The sequence below is a fragment of the Rhineura floridana genome, chromosome 1, assembly GCF_030035675.1.
Source record: "Rhineura floridana isolate rRhiFlo1 chromosome 1, rRhiFlo1.hap2, whole genome shotgun sequence".
NCBI lineage: Eukaryota > Metazoa > Chordata > Lepidosauria > Squamata > Rhineuridae > Rhineura > Rhineura floridana.
In genome coordinates, this window is record NC_084480.1 from 1,005,750 (window position 1) to 1,023,428 (window position 17,679).

Genomic DNA, 17,679 nt, shown 5'->3' on the forward strand with positions numbered 1-17,679 from the left:
CACAAGTCAAGGCAAGAGGGTTTGGTTCTGCCTCCCAAAGCCAGTTGCTGAGATCTGCAAGTGGAGGGAGAGTCCTGCTCTTGCGCTCAGGGCCTGCTTGCCTGTGGCTTCCCAAAAGAGGCATCCGGTTGGCCACTGTGAGAACAGGATGTGGCTCAGATGGGCCCCCTTTGGTCACATGCTCTGTGAATTAGTTTAATTTCCGCCTAAGGCCATTAGTGGGCATCACTTTTTTGCAGCAGTGCCTTCTATAAATCAATTGGGGGGGGGAAGAGAAGAATTTTCTTTTGTCTGCCCTGAACCTCCTGCCAGTCAGTTATTGGGTGATCTCCAAGTTCCTCTTTTATGGAAAAGACGGCAGTGCCTCTTTCTCTCTCCAGCAGGCCCTGAAGGCTTCTCTCCTAGGAAAGATGTCCCTTCACCTACCATTTGCACTCTTGTCCTTTCCTGCCCCTTCAGAGGATCTGGGGAGGGGGTTACCAGCAGCATTTGTGAATTTCCTCTGTGTGTGTGTGTTGTGTACTAATTCATAAGCAGAACAATTGGGACGAAGGTGGCGCGAACTCTGGCCATGAGCCAGCAGATAAAGTAAAGGTGCTCAGGACACTTTTTCGAAGAAGTTGGATAAACATTGGCCAACCCGGTGATGGTTCTGGGCTGGCACCATCTGCTGGAGAAGGGTGACCATGTGTCCTGTTGTTGTGTAAATTTGTATATTTGTTAGCAGAGAACGACAGCAGTCTGAAATGCGAGTGTGCCAGCATGTGTGTGCGTTTCCCTAAGAAAGCAGGCTTTTACCTACATTTTACTACATTTTTACCTACATTGAGATCACTGATAATTAAGACTTAGTAAAATAAGCAAAGCTCCTTTATTTATAGAAATACATAGTAGAGAGGAAGGCAGGCCTAGTTCTAACTAACTAAGTTGGAGGCGCAATGCCCAGACACGGGAGTTGCCCTCATGGCTCAGGAGGGAGAGCAGAGACAAAGGTGTCTCAGACAAGCGGAAAAGAGAAGAGAGGAAAGGGCGGAAGGAGGAGGGGCAGATAAGCTTCCCTTAGGAGGTATCAGTCTAACAAGGGAAGGAAGCCAGTCAGAGCATCGCAGGTAAAGGTAATCAGGCCTATCCATCTGGAGGACCCTCGCTCTATCTCCCTTCTGGAACATAAACAAAAGAACAAGACAGGAGTTGCTCTTGCGGCACTTCCAACATGTCCTGCTTTACAGAGGATGGCCCTCTATCTGAAGGTGTCCTCTATTTGATGGCTGTCCAGTCCCAGAGTAGACACACATTCACTGTTCTGCCAGTTCCGCTGCATCTTCACCTCTTGCTGCTGAAAACGAGGGCATATGGTGCTAGTTACCCACCCCTTTTTACTCTAAAAGCCGGTCAGATCAGCTTGAGGGTGTTCTTTTTTTTAAGAAAAACAAGTCAGCTTTGAAGATTTTATAACGGATTGGCAGATCAATCTATTTTGCCTCCAGGTGTGGCCAATGAAAACACTTTACTCTGGTGACTAGTGTGCTCACAGCCCGTCTGGCTTAAAAGAACCCCAGAATGCAAAGTTATGTGGGTGTCAAACGTCTGTGCCTGGAAAGATGTGAAAATGTGATGTGGGGATGTTTAATATAGTGGTAGTATAGTTTATTTATATACCACTTTTTGGCCAAAAGGCCCCTAACGTGGTGAACAAAATATTATAAAACATATTACAAAAAATATATATGCACCACTTGCTGCAGAGTCCCACTCCAGAACAGAAGAGTGTGGCTCACACTGTTTGCAGCACACTTCCGTCTGTGTCCAAGGCACAGGACCTGCTGCTGGAGTGAATCGACCCTGAATTTCCAGCCCTGCTTACTAATCACTGGCTTGTGACGGTCTTGTGATCTGACTCCAGCCCAGCCCAGCCTTGCAAGAGCCACCTTGCCTTAGCTCCATATATCCACAGCAGCGATGGCAGTAGCAGCGGCATAGAATCATAGAATTGGAAGGGGCTTATGAGGCCATCGAGTCCAACCCCCTGCTCAATGCAGGAATCCAGATGAAAGCATTCCTGACAGGTGGCTGTCCACTTGCCTCTTGAAGGCCTCTAGTGAATGCCTCCAGCAGTCTCCTCCTGCGTCTAACTGTATCCACTGTGATTTTAGAGCCCAAGTTTACATGCAGATGAGGCTGTTGGGAGGCACAATTCCAGAACACGCAACCTGGAGGAGGAAGAGTTTCTTGCACTTTTACTAAAACATGGAACAGCCAAAGATATAATGCAGCACTCAAAACAGAGATCGTGCTCTCTTTTTCAAAGGGTGGGCATTCAAAATTGTTGTGCAAAGACTTAATGACTAAGTTGTTAACTGTGGCACGGTTGGAAATCGTGTATAATTGGAAAGGTCTAAGGGCCGTCAAATTCTCTCTGGAAAGGTGGCACTGGATGAGAAACTCAACAGGGTGCATAGAAGCAGAGGAGGCTGCCTTAGCCATTGGTCCACGCAGCCCTATCTGGAGGTGCCCCCAGGGCTTGAACCTGGGACCTTCTGCATGCAAGGCAGATGCTCTGCCACTGCGCTACAATGGTGCTTCCCCCAACAGGCCTGAGGAGAGAGACACCACCCACGGCACCACCCACTGTCTCTCAGAGATGTCAGTCACCAAAGCAGACGGATGTGCGGACCAATTCCACCGCACTCTTTGTGGGTGAGATGAACTCTTTGCATATGTTATCCTTTAATAGTAACTGGAAACTTAATCTCACAAGGTAATAATGACTCTTGCATCCTGTAAAACTTGTTTATAAGGTTGATCTTTATTATGCTGAATTTCTTAATTAAAAACGTTTTAAAAAGCAAACCAGCCATGGGAGCAGCCATGAGCATTTCCACAGCCGATGCAGCACATAGTTACCATCCCGGCTCTGAGACACAGAGAGGCTTAATCCTTCCTTTCCTAAATGTCATATAGTCACACACCCCACACACCCTCGGTGAGGCTGTATGCCTTAGATAAACATCTCCCATTGTCACCAGTGCTCAGCCTGGCCCTTAGTCTCAAGGCAGGCTCAGCGGAAGCCCCCCAGATCCAAGTCCCTTTGAGCCCCCTCTGCCCCCCACTGTCTGCGTCTGGGCCAAGAAAGAGAATGGTGATGAAAGCCATATCAGAAGGGAACTCCAGGAGCATATGACAACAGGTACCTGACACACAATTGCTGAAATGACAGTCATTGCGTGTTGAACATGTGGGTCATGCCAAGAAGTAGCCGCTGACTGGAATCAATAAGTCTTTGCCTGGATCTTCCTCACCTCCCCCCTTTTTTGGAAATGAGGGTGTTTGCTGCCTCCAGTCTTGTGGCTCTTGACCTGTTCTCCTAGAATGTTTTAAAAATGCAGACAAGAGGCTCTCAGATCACATCTGCAAGTTCCTGCAGTACTTTTGGGTGTACTTTTATCAGGCTCTGAAGACCTGAATTCATTCAGGCTGCCGAAGGTGGTCCTCCGTGCCCTCCCTAGGGCTGCACCTCCTTCACTCCACTATTTGATCGATTTTTGCCAGGTCGCTTAATCAACTGTCAAGAACAATTGTCAAAAACAAATCCTGCCAGACTAATCTCATTTTTTGATTGGGTAACCTCATTGATAGACTGTGGCAATGCTGTGGACATAATATATCTCGACTTCAGCAAAGCTTTTGAGAAAGTGCCCCATGATATTCTGATTAGCAAGCTAGCTAAATGTGGGATGGATGGAACAACTATCAGGTGGATCCACAGCTGGCTCCAGAATCATTCTCAAGGAGTGCTTATCAATGGTTACTTCTCAAACTGGGGGGAGGTAACGAGTGGGGTACCGCAGGCTCAGTCCTGAGCCCAGTGCTCTTCAACATTTTTCTTAATGACTTGAATGAGGAGGTGCAGCAAATGCTTATCAAATTTGTAGCTGATACAAAATTAAGAGGAATAGCTAATAACTTGGAAGACAGAAACAAAATTCAAAAGGATCTTGATAGGCTGGAGCACTGGGCCAAAAACAACAGAATGAAATTTAAGTACAAAGTTTAACACCTAGGAAAACGAAATGAGGGATACTTGGATCAGCAGTACTACATGCGAGAAAGATCTTGGGATTGTTGATCACAAGCTGAATATGAGCCAACAGTGCTATGTGGCTGCAAAAAAGGCAAAAGCTATTTTAGGCTGCGTTAACAGAAGTATAGTTTCCAAATTGCATGAAATAGTAGTTCCCATCTATTTAGCACTGGTCAGGCCTCAACTTGAGTACTTGGTCCAGTTCTGGACACTGCACTTTAAGAAGGATGCAAACAAACTGGAACAAGTTCAGAGGAAGGCAATAACGGTGATCAGGGGACTGAAAACAAAGCCCTATGAGGAGAGACTGAAAGAACTGGGCATGTTTAGCCTGGAGAAGAGAAGACTGAGGGGAGATATGATATCACTCTTCAAATACTTTCAACAAAACTTTTAAGTAGAGACTTTATCCCAGTATGTGTCTGTGGTGGAATTGGTTTTTAAGATGTTTTTAAAGTTGTTTTTTAAATATGTTTTGTTTTAATATGTTTTAAAGTCTTTTGTTTTTAAGATGTTTTAAAGTGCTTTTAGCGTTTTTGTTTGCCGGTCTGGGCTCCTTCTGGGAGGAAGGGCAGGATATAAATTTAATAAATAAATAAATAATACTTGAAAGGTAGCCACACAGAGGAGGGCCAGGAACTCTTCTTGATCATCCCAGAGTGCAGGGCACAGAATAATGGGATCAAGTTGCAGGAAGCCAGATTTTGACTGGACAGCAGAAAAAACTTCTTAACTGTTAGAGTAGTACAACAACAGAACCAATGATCTAGGGAAGTGGTGGGCTCTCCAACACTGTAGGCCTTCAAGAGGCAGCTGAACAGCCACCTGTTCTAAGATTCCTGCACTGAGCAGGGAGTTGGACTTCATGGCTTTATAGGCCCCTTCCGACTGTACAATTCTATGATTCTATAACTGGTCACCTAGAATGGCTCTCATCTGTCAATGGGCTCCAACATGCACATCTAAAGCTAAGAAGGCAGGTGTGTGATTCCCTCACACTATTTGTGCCCAAGGTGGGTGGCCATTGTGTGTCCAGGAGGAAAGCCATCCCATGCACCAGAGCAAGACTATCATCCTAGGCTCTGCTATCCCAGCCAGACCAGCTGGAAGGATAGGATGCCCACGAGCTTTTCAAGAAATTGTGCATTTTGCGACCAGGAACTGAAAAGGGGCGGCTGGGAAGAAGAATGAAGACAGAGCAGATAGCTGGCACCCAGATATCCCATGGCTAGCTCCTCCTGCTGCACCGTGCCTGCTCTGGATGCTCCGGGAAGCTTGGCTGCTGGTGGCAGTGGCTGGGCTGGGCAGTGCCACTGTGGATGGACGATAGCTTGGAAGAAAGCCAGGGAGAGCAGCTGGGCATCCCAGCCTGTGGGGTGTGAGTCCAGAGTCTTCTGGGCCGTGGCACATCTCTAGATCGCCTGCGGCAGCTTGACTGGAGCCTCTTCAGAGATTGGCCCAGCAGGCGCAGGCGTGCTTCCCCAAGGGCTCCTTCCCCCATCAGCAGCGCACCGCAGACAGACGCCTCCAGCTGGGCCATGCAGCAGCTGCTCCAGCCAGCTGCAGCAACCTTTGTGGGCCTTGAAAGGGCAGAGCGTCAGGCACAGCTGGGCCCCCGCGCTGACTCAGGGAAGCCATGGTCCTGGCTGGATGGGAGGGGGGTGGAGGCGGATGGATGGATGGCCGGATAAATCTTGGTGCTGCTGTCACTGCTTTCTTGTAGTAGCCATCACCTTACACCCGGTGCAGCAGGGAGTGGGGGGGGGCAAATGGGGTGTGTCATGCGTCCGCTACCCCTCAAGGCGTGAGGACCATGCTTCAGACCCAATTCCCACCCTTAGGGCAATTGTTCTGGAACCCCAAATACCAAATTCCGCTTTGCCAGGGCTGTGCAAACTAACACTAACCCTGCAAGGTAGAAAGTAGGCTGCCACCACCCCTGTCACTGGTTCAACTCAGAGCTAGGGGAACTCTGAGCCCAGAAAATAGGTAAACCAAGGTCCTATAAGACAAGAGCCAAATTTACACTCCTTGTCAAGAAACCTCTGGTAAAACTCCACAAATTAGAATTAAGCATTTACTCCTTTTCTCTCTTGGTAGTTGTGTCGCTGAATGGTCAAGGTGCTGGATTTAGAACCACCCTTACCCTGAATGAACACACCAGGTTAAATAGAAGTAGCTTTATTCAAAAATATAAGTGCACATTAAAATATAGCAGCAAACAATTCTTCAAAACCATACACCCAAAACAGGGGTTAGGTACACATAAGAGAATTCATTCACACAACAAGAAAATAACAACCTAGCTAACCTATCGACTTACATAGGAGGTAGCTGGTTGAAGTCTCGTCTCTCCTTAGAGAGAATAGCATCAGTTGCAAAGCAATGGAACCCTGCTTAGGTTGCCTCCCATAGGCACCAGTCCGAAGGAACCTTCCTGAGGGAACAAAGGCTATGGGTCTCAAGCCCTATACTTAAGGAAAAGAAACCCAACGGTCCAAGATTAATTAACCAATCAGGGGTTTTCTGATGTAATCCTTTTCTAGATGTTTCTCCACTTTTGCGCGCCTTCCAGGCCCCCCTCCCAGTGGTGTTTCAACCTTCACAGGCCAGGATGGCCTTGAGTGCCAGGCTCTTACTGATTAGCACCGATAACCAGGTGCTTCTGTTTAGGCCTCCCTTGACTGCCTTCAGCTGGAAACCGAAACTTAACATTTTTACCCTTTCAGAGGCCTGTTTTCTAACAAGATGGAACTCCCAGAGTTCTTTGCACTGAGCCATGATGTTACATATAATTTTAACATTTCATACAAAATATACAAGTTCATGACAGGGTGCTACACCCAGCACAGCGGAGGGGGCCCTTGTAGCCTCCCCTGCCAATCCCCGTCTTTGTCCGGCTGCTGGCCCTTTCACACATTGTGCACAGATCCTTCCTGGCTCAAGAGAGGGAGGGGAGACCAGGGCTTTGAACGCCTCTCTGGAAAGGCTGGTGCTGTCATATGGAGGAGCCAGACAGGGATGGGGTCAGGGGGGACACAGGGAGCATCCTTTTCTCTCTTGGGGCTGGAGCAGACAGGCCAGGAAGGGAGGGCTGCGCTGCACAGCATCCTTGGCCCCACGAAGCAGAAGGAAGCCCCCCCCCCAGGAGAGGCAAGGCTCACCACAAAGAGCGATTCCAGTCCTTGGGCCAGTGGCGTCTGTTCCTTGGCATTAAATGCAAGGCCTGTTCTGCGGGCTTTACAGGCCTCTAGGAGCTTTTGTGCATCTCAAGCACTGCAGTAGCCCTGTGGCTAAACAGGGCCTCCGACACCCGGGTTCAAGCTGCCACCGACTGGTGCACATCATACCGTAGGAGTATAGAGTCTCATTTGCAGATCAGGACAAGGGGCATTGCTGTATCTCTGCACTATCGCTTGAGCCGGTTTGAGTCATCTGCCTGAGCTGCTCAGTTTCTGAATGACAGGCTGAGCACCCCTATATGTCCTGGGCAGCCTGGCCCAAATGCTAACCCTCCCCAATCAAGGTGGGGGCCAACCTCCCCAGGAGGAGGAGGAGTATAACTGGGTTATTTTTAAAATTTCCCTTGGCTCAGCTCAGCTCAGCTCAGAAAAGTGTTGCAGCCTGCCTTTGGGATGAAAATACAAAACAATCATAGTTAGCCAATCAAAAACCCCAAAGAGGGTCGAGGTGTTAGGGATGGGACATGTATGGCTTCTTCATGGACTTCAGAAATTCCCTCTCTGGGGCTGGGCCTTCAATTACTTCCATGAGGAACTGGAGATAAGCCGCTTGGCCTCCTTTGCTCATTGTGTTTATCAGGTGCAGGATGTGAGCAACAACAGGGAAACTGAGGCCATCAGGCCAGGAACAGGAAGCAAGCCAGCTTGTGATTCCTGGGAGAGCTGATCACCTCCAGCCCTGCCCTTTCCCGCCCACAGAGCCATGACCTGCTGACTAGCTGAGGAGGGAAAGGCCCAGAGAAGCGAATGACTGCACAGGCCATAGAGGCCGGTGTCCTTCTGGGCTCATTGCCCACCCACACCAAACAATGTGCAGAGCAGCAGAACCCAAGAAGAAGCCCAGGAAGTGTGATGGTCTGCCAGGGACCATCCTTGCCCCCATGCCAGGAAAGGTGGGAGGCGGAAGAGCCTTGCTGGCCCACGGCTGGCCAGTCCACCCAGGAGCCCCCTGGAGCCAGAATCTCCAAAGAAGGCGGCAGCGAACGTGGTTGTCTCTCATCTGTCCAGAACTGTTGGGAGTGGGGCAAGAGCAACCCCTGTTTGAGTGCTTTTGTGTGTGTTCCAGAAGGAAGACAGAGTGAGGGTCTTCCAGCTGGCTAGGCTTGCCTACCTTTACCTGTGCTCTTCTCTGCCTAACTTCCTTTTGTTGTAAACTGATATGCTGCTTAGGGAAGCTGACCTGCCCGTCCTTCCTTTGTCTTCTTCTTTGACTGTCCGAGGAGAGAGGAGACACCTCTGTCTTTGTTCTCTCCTGAGCCATGAGGGCAAGACCCACATCTGGGCGTTGCGACTCCAACTTAGTTAGTTAGAACTAGGCCTGCCTTTCTATCCACTATGTATTTCTATAAATAAAGTAGCTTTTCTTATACAATAAAGTCTCAGTGATCTCAATGCAGGGTATAAGCCTGCCACTTAAGTAAATACGCACCCTGGCACACACACAGCTCAGACCGCTGAGGATCTCTGTGCATATATATGTATTTCCATAACAAGAACAGCATCTCATCAACTGCCTTTGGGATTGCAGAATCCATTTAGCCATCACGATGGCAACACCAGAAGCTGCCTTATACCGAGTCAAACCACAGTATTGCCTACACTGACTGGCAGCGGCCTTCCCAGCTGTACCTGGAGTTGCACCTGGGGCCTTCTGCTTGCAAAGCAGGGGCTCCACCACTGAGCGACAGCCTTCTGTGGTGAAAGAGCTCTTTCCATAGACCTCCCTCCTTCATTAAGATGTCTGTCCAATCCTCTTTATGTGTTTAAAATATTTCCGTCCCTCCTTTCCACAAGCAACGTCTAAGGCAGCTTGCAAGACTTAAAGTCGCCAAATAAAACCAGTAAAATTATCACAGCCAGGTGGGTGGCATCAAAGAAGCAATGAAAGAGCCTTCACAGCAAAGAAGTCGTGATCCGGTTATGCTGAACATGTCCGGGTGAAAGACGATCCTCTTTGCCTCTTGCCTGATCCGTAGCAAAATCGGAGCCAGGTGGGCTTCCCTTGGGATGGAACTCCAGAGGCCCCTTCCTCTCGCTGAGACCCCCAAGTGCAAAGTTTGGGGATGGGTCAGGCTCTTCTGAAGGGCCCCCACCTCTGCAAAGGCCATTCTCTCATTCTATCCCTGCCCATGGATTCAACAGCTCTGGGTCTGGGGCAGGCATAATGACAGACAGCCCCCGCAATCCATTTGTAATTGACCCATTTAAATCAATTAATGAAGGGGGGAATGTCTCAGATCCCACCTAGACTTCCTTCCTGGAGGCAGCGGGTGTGTTGGGTGGGGTGGGGAGCTCCCACTGAGGCTGGGAAGGTTCAGAGGCAGCAGCTCCTGCTGCACAGGCATGGTGGACTTGGAGCAAGCCAGCAGAGTTCACGACGACGGGAGTGTTGCTCCCCCCGTGATCCATGGATGCCTTGGACTCGCCACATGCGCAGCACAACCACCATGCAGCGTGATTTCCCTGGCCTCTAAGAGGCTGCCTTTGCCCTCCAACCCCCCAGCCCACAGTCTGTAATGCAAATTACTGCAAGGTGTGTGTGAGAGAGACACACACAGACAATCCTCGCCAGAGCCTGGTCAGGACACCGGCTTTAAGAATGCCTCCAGGCCCTGTTTTTGATCATTCCAGAGTGCAGGAGACGGAATAATGGGCTCAAGTTTCAGGAAGCCAGATTTTTGCTGAACATCAGGAAAAACCTCCTAACTGTTAGAGCAGTAAGACAATGGAACCAATGACCTAGGGAGGTGGTGGGCTCTCCGACACCAGAGGCCTTCAGGAGGCAGCTGGACAGGCACCTGTCGGGGGTGCCTTCAGTTAGGTTCCTTCATTGAGCAGGGGGTTGGACTTGATGGCCTTATGGGTCCCTTCCTACTCAACAATTCTATGATTCTGTTCTTCATCACGATAGTTCCTAGGGTGGGGTACAGAATACAAATTACATACCATCACATAAAACAACCATGAACTATGAATCCAGATGGAGCTACAGAGTGGGCTTCTCTTTAGTAAATGCATCCAGCAAAGCAGTGCACATTCCTGGGCACACAGCGAGAAAGTACTCTGTGCCCAAAAGATAAAAGTATAAAAGATAAAAGATAAAAGGCTGAGCATGCTTCAGGGGCGGGGCAGTGCTGGATTTAGGAACAAGCCAAGTAGGCCATGGTTTAAAGACTTACATTATGAGGGCCCTCTAAATATGTTGAAGGTAACTCACAAGTTTTAGTATAATTGAAATTGCTTTGGCTTAAATAGCCTTTCATTTAAAACCCACCACCCAAATTCTGAACCACCTGACCTCTCCATCCCAACCCACGCTCCATCCCATCAACTTCCCTTCCAGGGCTGCTGGACCACTTGCACCAACCTCACCTTAGACCTCAAGAGACAGTGGGAGCTAGCCTACCAACACACTCTACAGTCCCATTCCACGCCACGCACCACTTCCGCGAATTCCTCCTCACCACTTTCCCATCCCTTTATTTTTTATGGTATGGGATAAAAATCTTGACGTGGCTTGGGGCCTCAGCATGTCTTAATCCAGCCTGGGTGGGGCATCTGCAACAAGCAGGACACCACCACGGAGAGGCCCTTTCTTGTGTCACCATCATGCAGCGCACAGCCCCCAGAGAGGGGTCGCCTCTGGCGCTGGCAAGCTGCAGCAGGGAGAGGATCCCCTTCAGGTCTGTGGGGCACTCCCAATGATGTCTCTGGGGACATGCTGGGGATTAGAGGCCCTTCCAGCCCACCACACAGCAGACTCCTTACATCAGGTGGCCTGATCCAGTTCCCAGAGCTGCCCCGTCACTATGCAGGGTCTGTGTCATTCCCCAAAGAACGACTGGAAGAGGCCAGAGAGTAGTTTGCTTCTGCCTCAGACCAGTTTAGAACCGGGGCTTTGGTGATGCCCACACAAATGGAGGCTCAGTTCCACCTGCTCACCTGGCCTCTGCGTGGTGGAGATGATGAAGAACCTGGAGCAGAACCAAAGGCTCTCTTCCTTGTCCAGCGTCCTCTCTGCCTCCAGCAGTGGCCTCCAGCAGGACATGAAGGCCAACAGCCCTTCCCCAATCACCAGCACTAAGGGGCATCAGGCCTCTGGACCTGGAAGCTCATTTCATGGCCAATTGTAGACCCTTCTCCATCACCAGCAGCCATCCCTGCGTCAGTCATGTGCATTATGTAAAGGACGTTCGCTTGCCAAGGATCACTGGATGGCCGTAGGATGAATTCAGCAGCGGGGCTGAGAGGCCAGTGATTCTCCCCGCCCCGCCCACCACCATCTACTTCCCACCTGCCTTTCTCTTTCCACAGCATTTGGGGCCCCATCTGTTGCAGCAACATTTCCTTCTCCCTTCAGTCTGCTTCCTTCTAAGCCCAGATATTTTTGGCCACTTCCCTCTTCCCACAACCGGGGAGGAGTTTAGCATCTTGTCCTATATTTACACCATATTTCATGAGTGGCATTTTTGAAGTATGGTTTTCTTCCTTGAGAACTGTAAGCTGTCTTGTGGAGTTTGCCTCTTAGAAGCACCTGGAGCTTATCCACACGAGGGGGAACCCACACACATGCACACCCACTTCCAGCAGAGGCTTCCTCCTGTGCCAAGCACTGCACTGGGTCAGGTGTCAGGTCAGGGTGGAGGACAGATGGCAAGAAATGAAGTGATCATGTCACAAAGAAATACCTTCCAGGGACAGGGGATCGGCCATTGCTGCACGAGATAGTGGGCTCATGAATATTATTGGGTGACCCCTCCCCAAATAACCCAGTCTGCTCTGCTCCACCACTTCCCTGGTGCTGCCTGACCCTGCCCATGGGACTAGGAAGTCAGCTCCCTGAGGGGCCACAGCCACCCCCCTCCGCTTGCCACATTTCCAGGCTGAGCTTCAAATAAAGTAACAAGATCAGACCTTAAGAACATAAGAAGAGCCTGCTGGATCAGGCCAGTGGCCCATCTAGTCCAGCATCCTGTTCTCACAGTGGCCAACCAGGTGCCTGGGGGAAGCCCGCAAGCAGGACCCGAGTGCAAGAACACTCTCCCCTCCTGAGGCTTCCGGCAACTGGTTTTCAGAAGCATGCTGCCTCTGACTAGGGTGGCAGAGCACAGCCATCATGGCTAGTAGCCATTGATAGCCCTGTCCTCCATGAATGACCTTTCCTCATAACGGACAGAAACTTACGTAACCCCAAGTTTTAATATCTTTGTATTGCTAGCATAGGAACAGAGACATCTATTTTTAAGTTCTCAGGCACTACCACTTTGGGAAGAATACTTGCCAGCATTACTTATTCTTTTCTCCCCGTGCCAGCCAGAATTTTTCTTTTTTAAAAGCCTTCATTCTTTATCATGTCATAAATTAAAACTCCTGTTGTTCAGAAGCCCCTGAGCAGAGCAACTCAGTGCTCCAGGTAATCACCCACCAGCTTTCTCCTGGCGACAGTCCTGGTCTCCTGCCTCTTCCTCTGATTGCTACACGAGAGACCCCAGGAGACCTTTTCCCCCTAGATATGTGGCAGGAGCGCATGGCTGCTGTGCCACAAGAGCATGCACAAGTGCAGCCCCATCTTGGAGACTTGGGGGTCTGCTCTTCCCTTGCACCTTTCCAGAAACTTAATTCTGGCCATTGGCCATAGAGATCATGGCTCCTGTCGACATGTTGCTAGCATCTGGTCAATTAACTTAGCAATGTTAAGAGGATAGCGTTAGCAGCAATTACTGCTTTACTGAACAGTCACAGACTACTTTCTGCATTTCATTGCCCTACGTTTTTCTGTCTAGAATGGCTGGTGCACTTGTATGGAGGAGCCATATATTTTTGCCAGCTGAGAATAACCCTTCATGCATCAGGTGCCTACTCTGAGGGAAGCTGGGAGTCTGGCAACACGGGAGAGGGCTTTCTCAGTGGTGGCCCCCAAATTATGGAATGATCTCCCTGACGAGGAGCGCCTGGTGCCAACACTGTTATCTTTTTGGCGCCAGGTCAAGACTTTCCTCTTCTCCCAGGCATTTTAGCATGTGTTTTTAAATGTCTTTCTAAAAAATGTGTTTTTACATTTGTATATTTCTTTTTAATATTTTAATTGTTGTAAACCACCCAGAGAGCTTCGGCTATGGGGCGGTATACAAATGCAATAAATATATAAATAAATGCATCTGATGAAGTGCCTAAGAACATCAGAAGAGCCATGAAGCTGGATCAGACCCAAGGGGGCCCACCTGGCCCAGCATCCTGTTCTCACAGTGGGTAACCAGATGCCCATTATGGGAAGCCCACAAGCAGGACCGGAGTGCAGCAGCAACTCTCCACACTTGTCATTCCTAACAACTGGCATTCAAGGACCTACTGTCTCTCACAGTGAGGTAGACAACGATAGCCTTGTCCTCCATGGATTTTGTCTAATCCTCTTTTAAAGCCCTCCAAGTTGGTGGCCATCACTGCTGCTTGTAGGAGCAAATGCCATAGTTTAACTATGCCCTGTGTGAAAGAACTATTTTCTCTTGTCTGTCCTGAATCTCCCAAAGAGAAAAGCTGTTCTCTATCCACATTCTCCATGCCATGCATAATATTATACACCTCTATCCTGTCACTTCTTATTCGCCTTTTCTCTACACTAAAAAGCCCCAATTGCTGCACCCCTTCCTCATAGGGGAGTCGCTCCATCCCCTTTGATCATTCCGGTTGTACTTTTCTGAACCTTTTCCAGCTCTACAATATCCTTTTTGAGCTGTGGCTACCAGAACGGTACACAGTATTCCAAATTAACGGCATTATGATATAATCAGTTTAATTTTCAATTACCAGAGATCCCTAGCATGGAGTTTGCCTGTTTCACAGCTGCTGCATACTGGGTGGACATCTTCATCGAGCTATCCACTATGACTCCAAGGTCTCGTTCCTGGTTAGTCACCGCCTGTTCAGACCCTGCAAGTGTATATGTGAAATGAAGAATTTTTTTACCCCAATGTGCATCACTTTATGCTTGTTTCCATTGAATTGCATGTGCCCAGGAGTGCTGCAGGTGGACAAGAGGGGGCAAGTCCCCCCCAAGGAGCTCTCCACCTTTGCCCCTTCTGTGCCCCCCGCCAGATTTTTTTCCGGGTGCTGCTACTGCATGTGCCATTTTAAGGCCCATTCGCCTGACTGGAAGGGATCCTTTCAGATCTCTTCACAATCTCTCCACCTGCCTCCCAAACAGTGATGTCATCAGCCAACTTGGCTACCCTCCCCATCTGCTCACCTCCCTCACTTATGAACAAGTTGAAAAGAAGACAGCCCTTGTGCCATAACAAGACCCATTTAGTCTGCTACGAGGCTGTTTGTTGAGCTTGTAGGGGAAAAGAGCCCCCTTCCGGCTGCTTCCAAAATGACAACTCGGGCACTGGCCGCTTTGAGCACAGAGCCGTGCTCACCTTATCTGAGAGCCGCAGGAATAGGAAGCTGGACCAAGCCACTCTGAACCCCTCAGTGCAGGTTGAAGCAAAACCTCAGGGGCCACGCAGAGGGCCTTGAAATAGGTCCTCCTCCTCTCCCACCCTTCCCCTCTCTGCACTGTCCTCTTTTTCAGCCTCTCCTGCTCAGGTCTTTGGCTGCATACACACCACCCGTTTAAAGCACATTTCCCTACCCCCCCAAAAAAGAATCCTGAGAAGTGTATTTTATTTATATCCCGCCCTTACTCCCAGTAGGAGCCCAGGGTGGCAAACAAAAGCACTAAAAACACATTAAAACATCATAAAAACAGACTTCAAAATACATTAAAACAAAACATTTTTTTAAAAAGCTTTGAAGACATCTTAAAAAAGAAAAAAGAAAAAAGGTTAAAAACATATTGCTTTTTTAAAAAAAAGGTTTACAAACATATTAAAAAGCAATTCCAACACAGAAGTAGACTGGGATAGGTCTCAACTTAAAAGGCTTGTTGAAAGAGGAAGGTCTTCAGTAGGCACCAAAAAGATAACAGAGATGGCACCTGTCTAATATACAAGGGGTTCCACAGGGCAGGTGCCGCCACACTAAAGGTCTGTTTCCTATATTGTGCAGAACAAACCTCCTGATAAGACGGTATCTGCAGGAGGCCCTCACCTGCAGAGCGCAGTGATTGACTGGGTACATAAAGGGTAAGACGGTCTTTCAGGTATCCTGGTCCCAAGCTCTATAGGGCTTTGTACACCAAAACTAGAACCTTGAACTTGGCCCGGTAGCTAATAGGTAGCCAGTGCAATTCTTTCAGCAGCAGCATGACATGCTGGCAATATCCTGTCCCAGTGAGCAGTCTCGCCACCACAGTTTGCACCGCTGCAGCTTCTGGACCAACCTCAAGGGCAACCCACATAGAGCACATTACAGTAATCCTGGAGGTTACTAGTGCATGGGCAACAGTGGTCAGCCTATCCCAGTCGAGAAATGGCTGCAGCTGTATTACCAGCTGTATCTGGTAAAAGGCACTCCTAGCCACTGAGGTCACCTGTGCCTCTAGTGACAAAGATTGATCCAGGAGCACCCCCAGACTACAGACCTGCTCTTTCAGAGGGAGTATGACCCCATCCAAAGCAGACAACTGACCAGATCAGTGTACTGCTAACACCTCACCCCAAATCTCCTGATGACCGCTCCCAAGGGCTTCATATAGACGTTAAACAGCATGGGGGACAAGATGGTACCCTGCAGCACCCCACAGCATAACTGCCAGGGAGCCAAAAGATAATCACCCAATGATATTATCTGAAAACAACCCTGGAGATAGGATTGGAACCTCTCTAAAACAGTGCCTCCAATACCCAACTCACCAAGTCGGCCCAGAAGGATACCATGGTCAGTCGTATCAAAAGCCACTGAGAGATCAAGTAAGAGTAACAGGGTTGCACTCCCCCTGTCCTTCTTCCGATAAAGGTCATCCATCAGGGCGACCAAGGCCGATTCAGTCCCATAACCAGGCCTGAACCCAAACTGGGATGGGTCAAGATAATCTGTTTCATCCAAGAGTACCTGCAATTGCTGTGCCACAACCCTCTCAATCACCTTCCCTAAGAAGCGGCTATTTCCAACCAGTCGGTAATTGTCACCGACCAATGGGTCCACTCCAGGGTAGGCTTTTTCAGGAGCGGTCAGATCACCGCCTCTTTCAGGGCTGCTAGAACCACTCCCTCCTGCAATTATGCGTTGTCCACTTCCTGGATCCACTCAGTGAAAGGGCAAGGATTGAGAGGACACATTGCTGGCCACATCATTGCAAGCACCTTGTCTACGTCATCAGGCCGCATCAACTGAAACTGTTCACAAGAAGTTGCAGCAGACATTGCACTGGACACCTCATTGGGGACTACAGTAGATGTGGATGTGGCATCAAGATTGCTACGGAGGCAAGCAACTTTACCCTCCAAGTGCCTTGCAAACAATTCACAGTGGGCCTCCGAAGGGTCTAAAACTCCATTTCCTGGAGATGATGTCAACAGACCCCTGACAATACAGAAAAGCTCCACTGGATGGCTACTTGAGGATGTGATGGAGGCAGAGAAGTGGGCCTTCTTCACCGCCACACAGTAGGCAAGGTTATGATGTTTTACTCGTGCCCGATCAGCCTTACAGCACATCTTTTGCCACTTGTGCTCTAGCTGTCATCCAGCCTGTTTCATTGCCCTTAGCTCACTGGTGTACCAAGGGGTAGACCAGGCTCCACAATGCCGGAGAGGGCGCAACCGTGTCAAGAGCCCGACGCACCTTCCTGTTCCACAGTGTGACAAGGGAATCAGCAGGGTCACCTGCTCTATCTACTGGGAACTCCCCCAGGCCATGCAGGAATCCAGTGGATTCCATTAGTCTCTGGGGGGTGGACCATCTTGTTCTGTTCACCACCCCTGCAGGGAAGGATCAGAGCCATAAGTCTACACTTCACCAGGAAGTGGTCTGACCATGACAATGGGGTGACATCCACCACCACCCATCTCCGGACCGCCCCTTCCTCCATACAGAGCAAAAGCCAAGTCAAAGGTGTGCCTTGCCCTATACGTCGGGCCAATGAGAACTTGAGACAGCCACATGGTCGTCATGGAGGCCATGAAGTCCCAAGCTGGAACACTAGAGGCAGCCTTAGCTTGTTGTTGTTATGTGCCTCCAAGTCGACTACGACTTATGACGACCCTATGAATCAGGGACCTCCAAGAGCATCTGTCATGAACCACCCTGTTCAGATCTTGTAAGTTCAGGTCTGTGGCTTCCTTTGTGGAATCAATCCATCTCTTGTTTGGCCTTCCTCTTTTTCTACTCCCTTCTGTTTTCCCCAGCATTATTGTCTTTTCTAGTGAATCATGTCTTCTCATGATGTGTCCAAAGTATGATAACCTCAGTTTCATC

The 17,679-nt window shown here is 49.3% G+C and overlaps 1 protein-coding gene across 1 annotated transcript in view; it reads left to right on the plus strand.

Annotated features, from left to right (window-relative positions):
* The first annotated feature begins 2,406 nt into the window (after positions 1-2,406).
* The window catches only part of CIMIP2B (ciliary microtubule inner protein 2B), a 36,222-nt gene continuing 20,949 nt past the window's right edge, over positions 2,407-17,679 (plus strand). Inside the window, exon 1 of the mRNA XM_061612720.1 lies at positions 2,407-2,697. Coding sequence (XP_061468704.1) covers positions 2,435-2,697 — 263 coding nt within the window. The 5' untranslated portion in view covers positions 2,407-2,434. The remainder of the gene's footprint in view (positions 2,698-17,679) is intronic.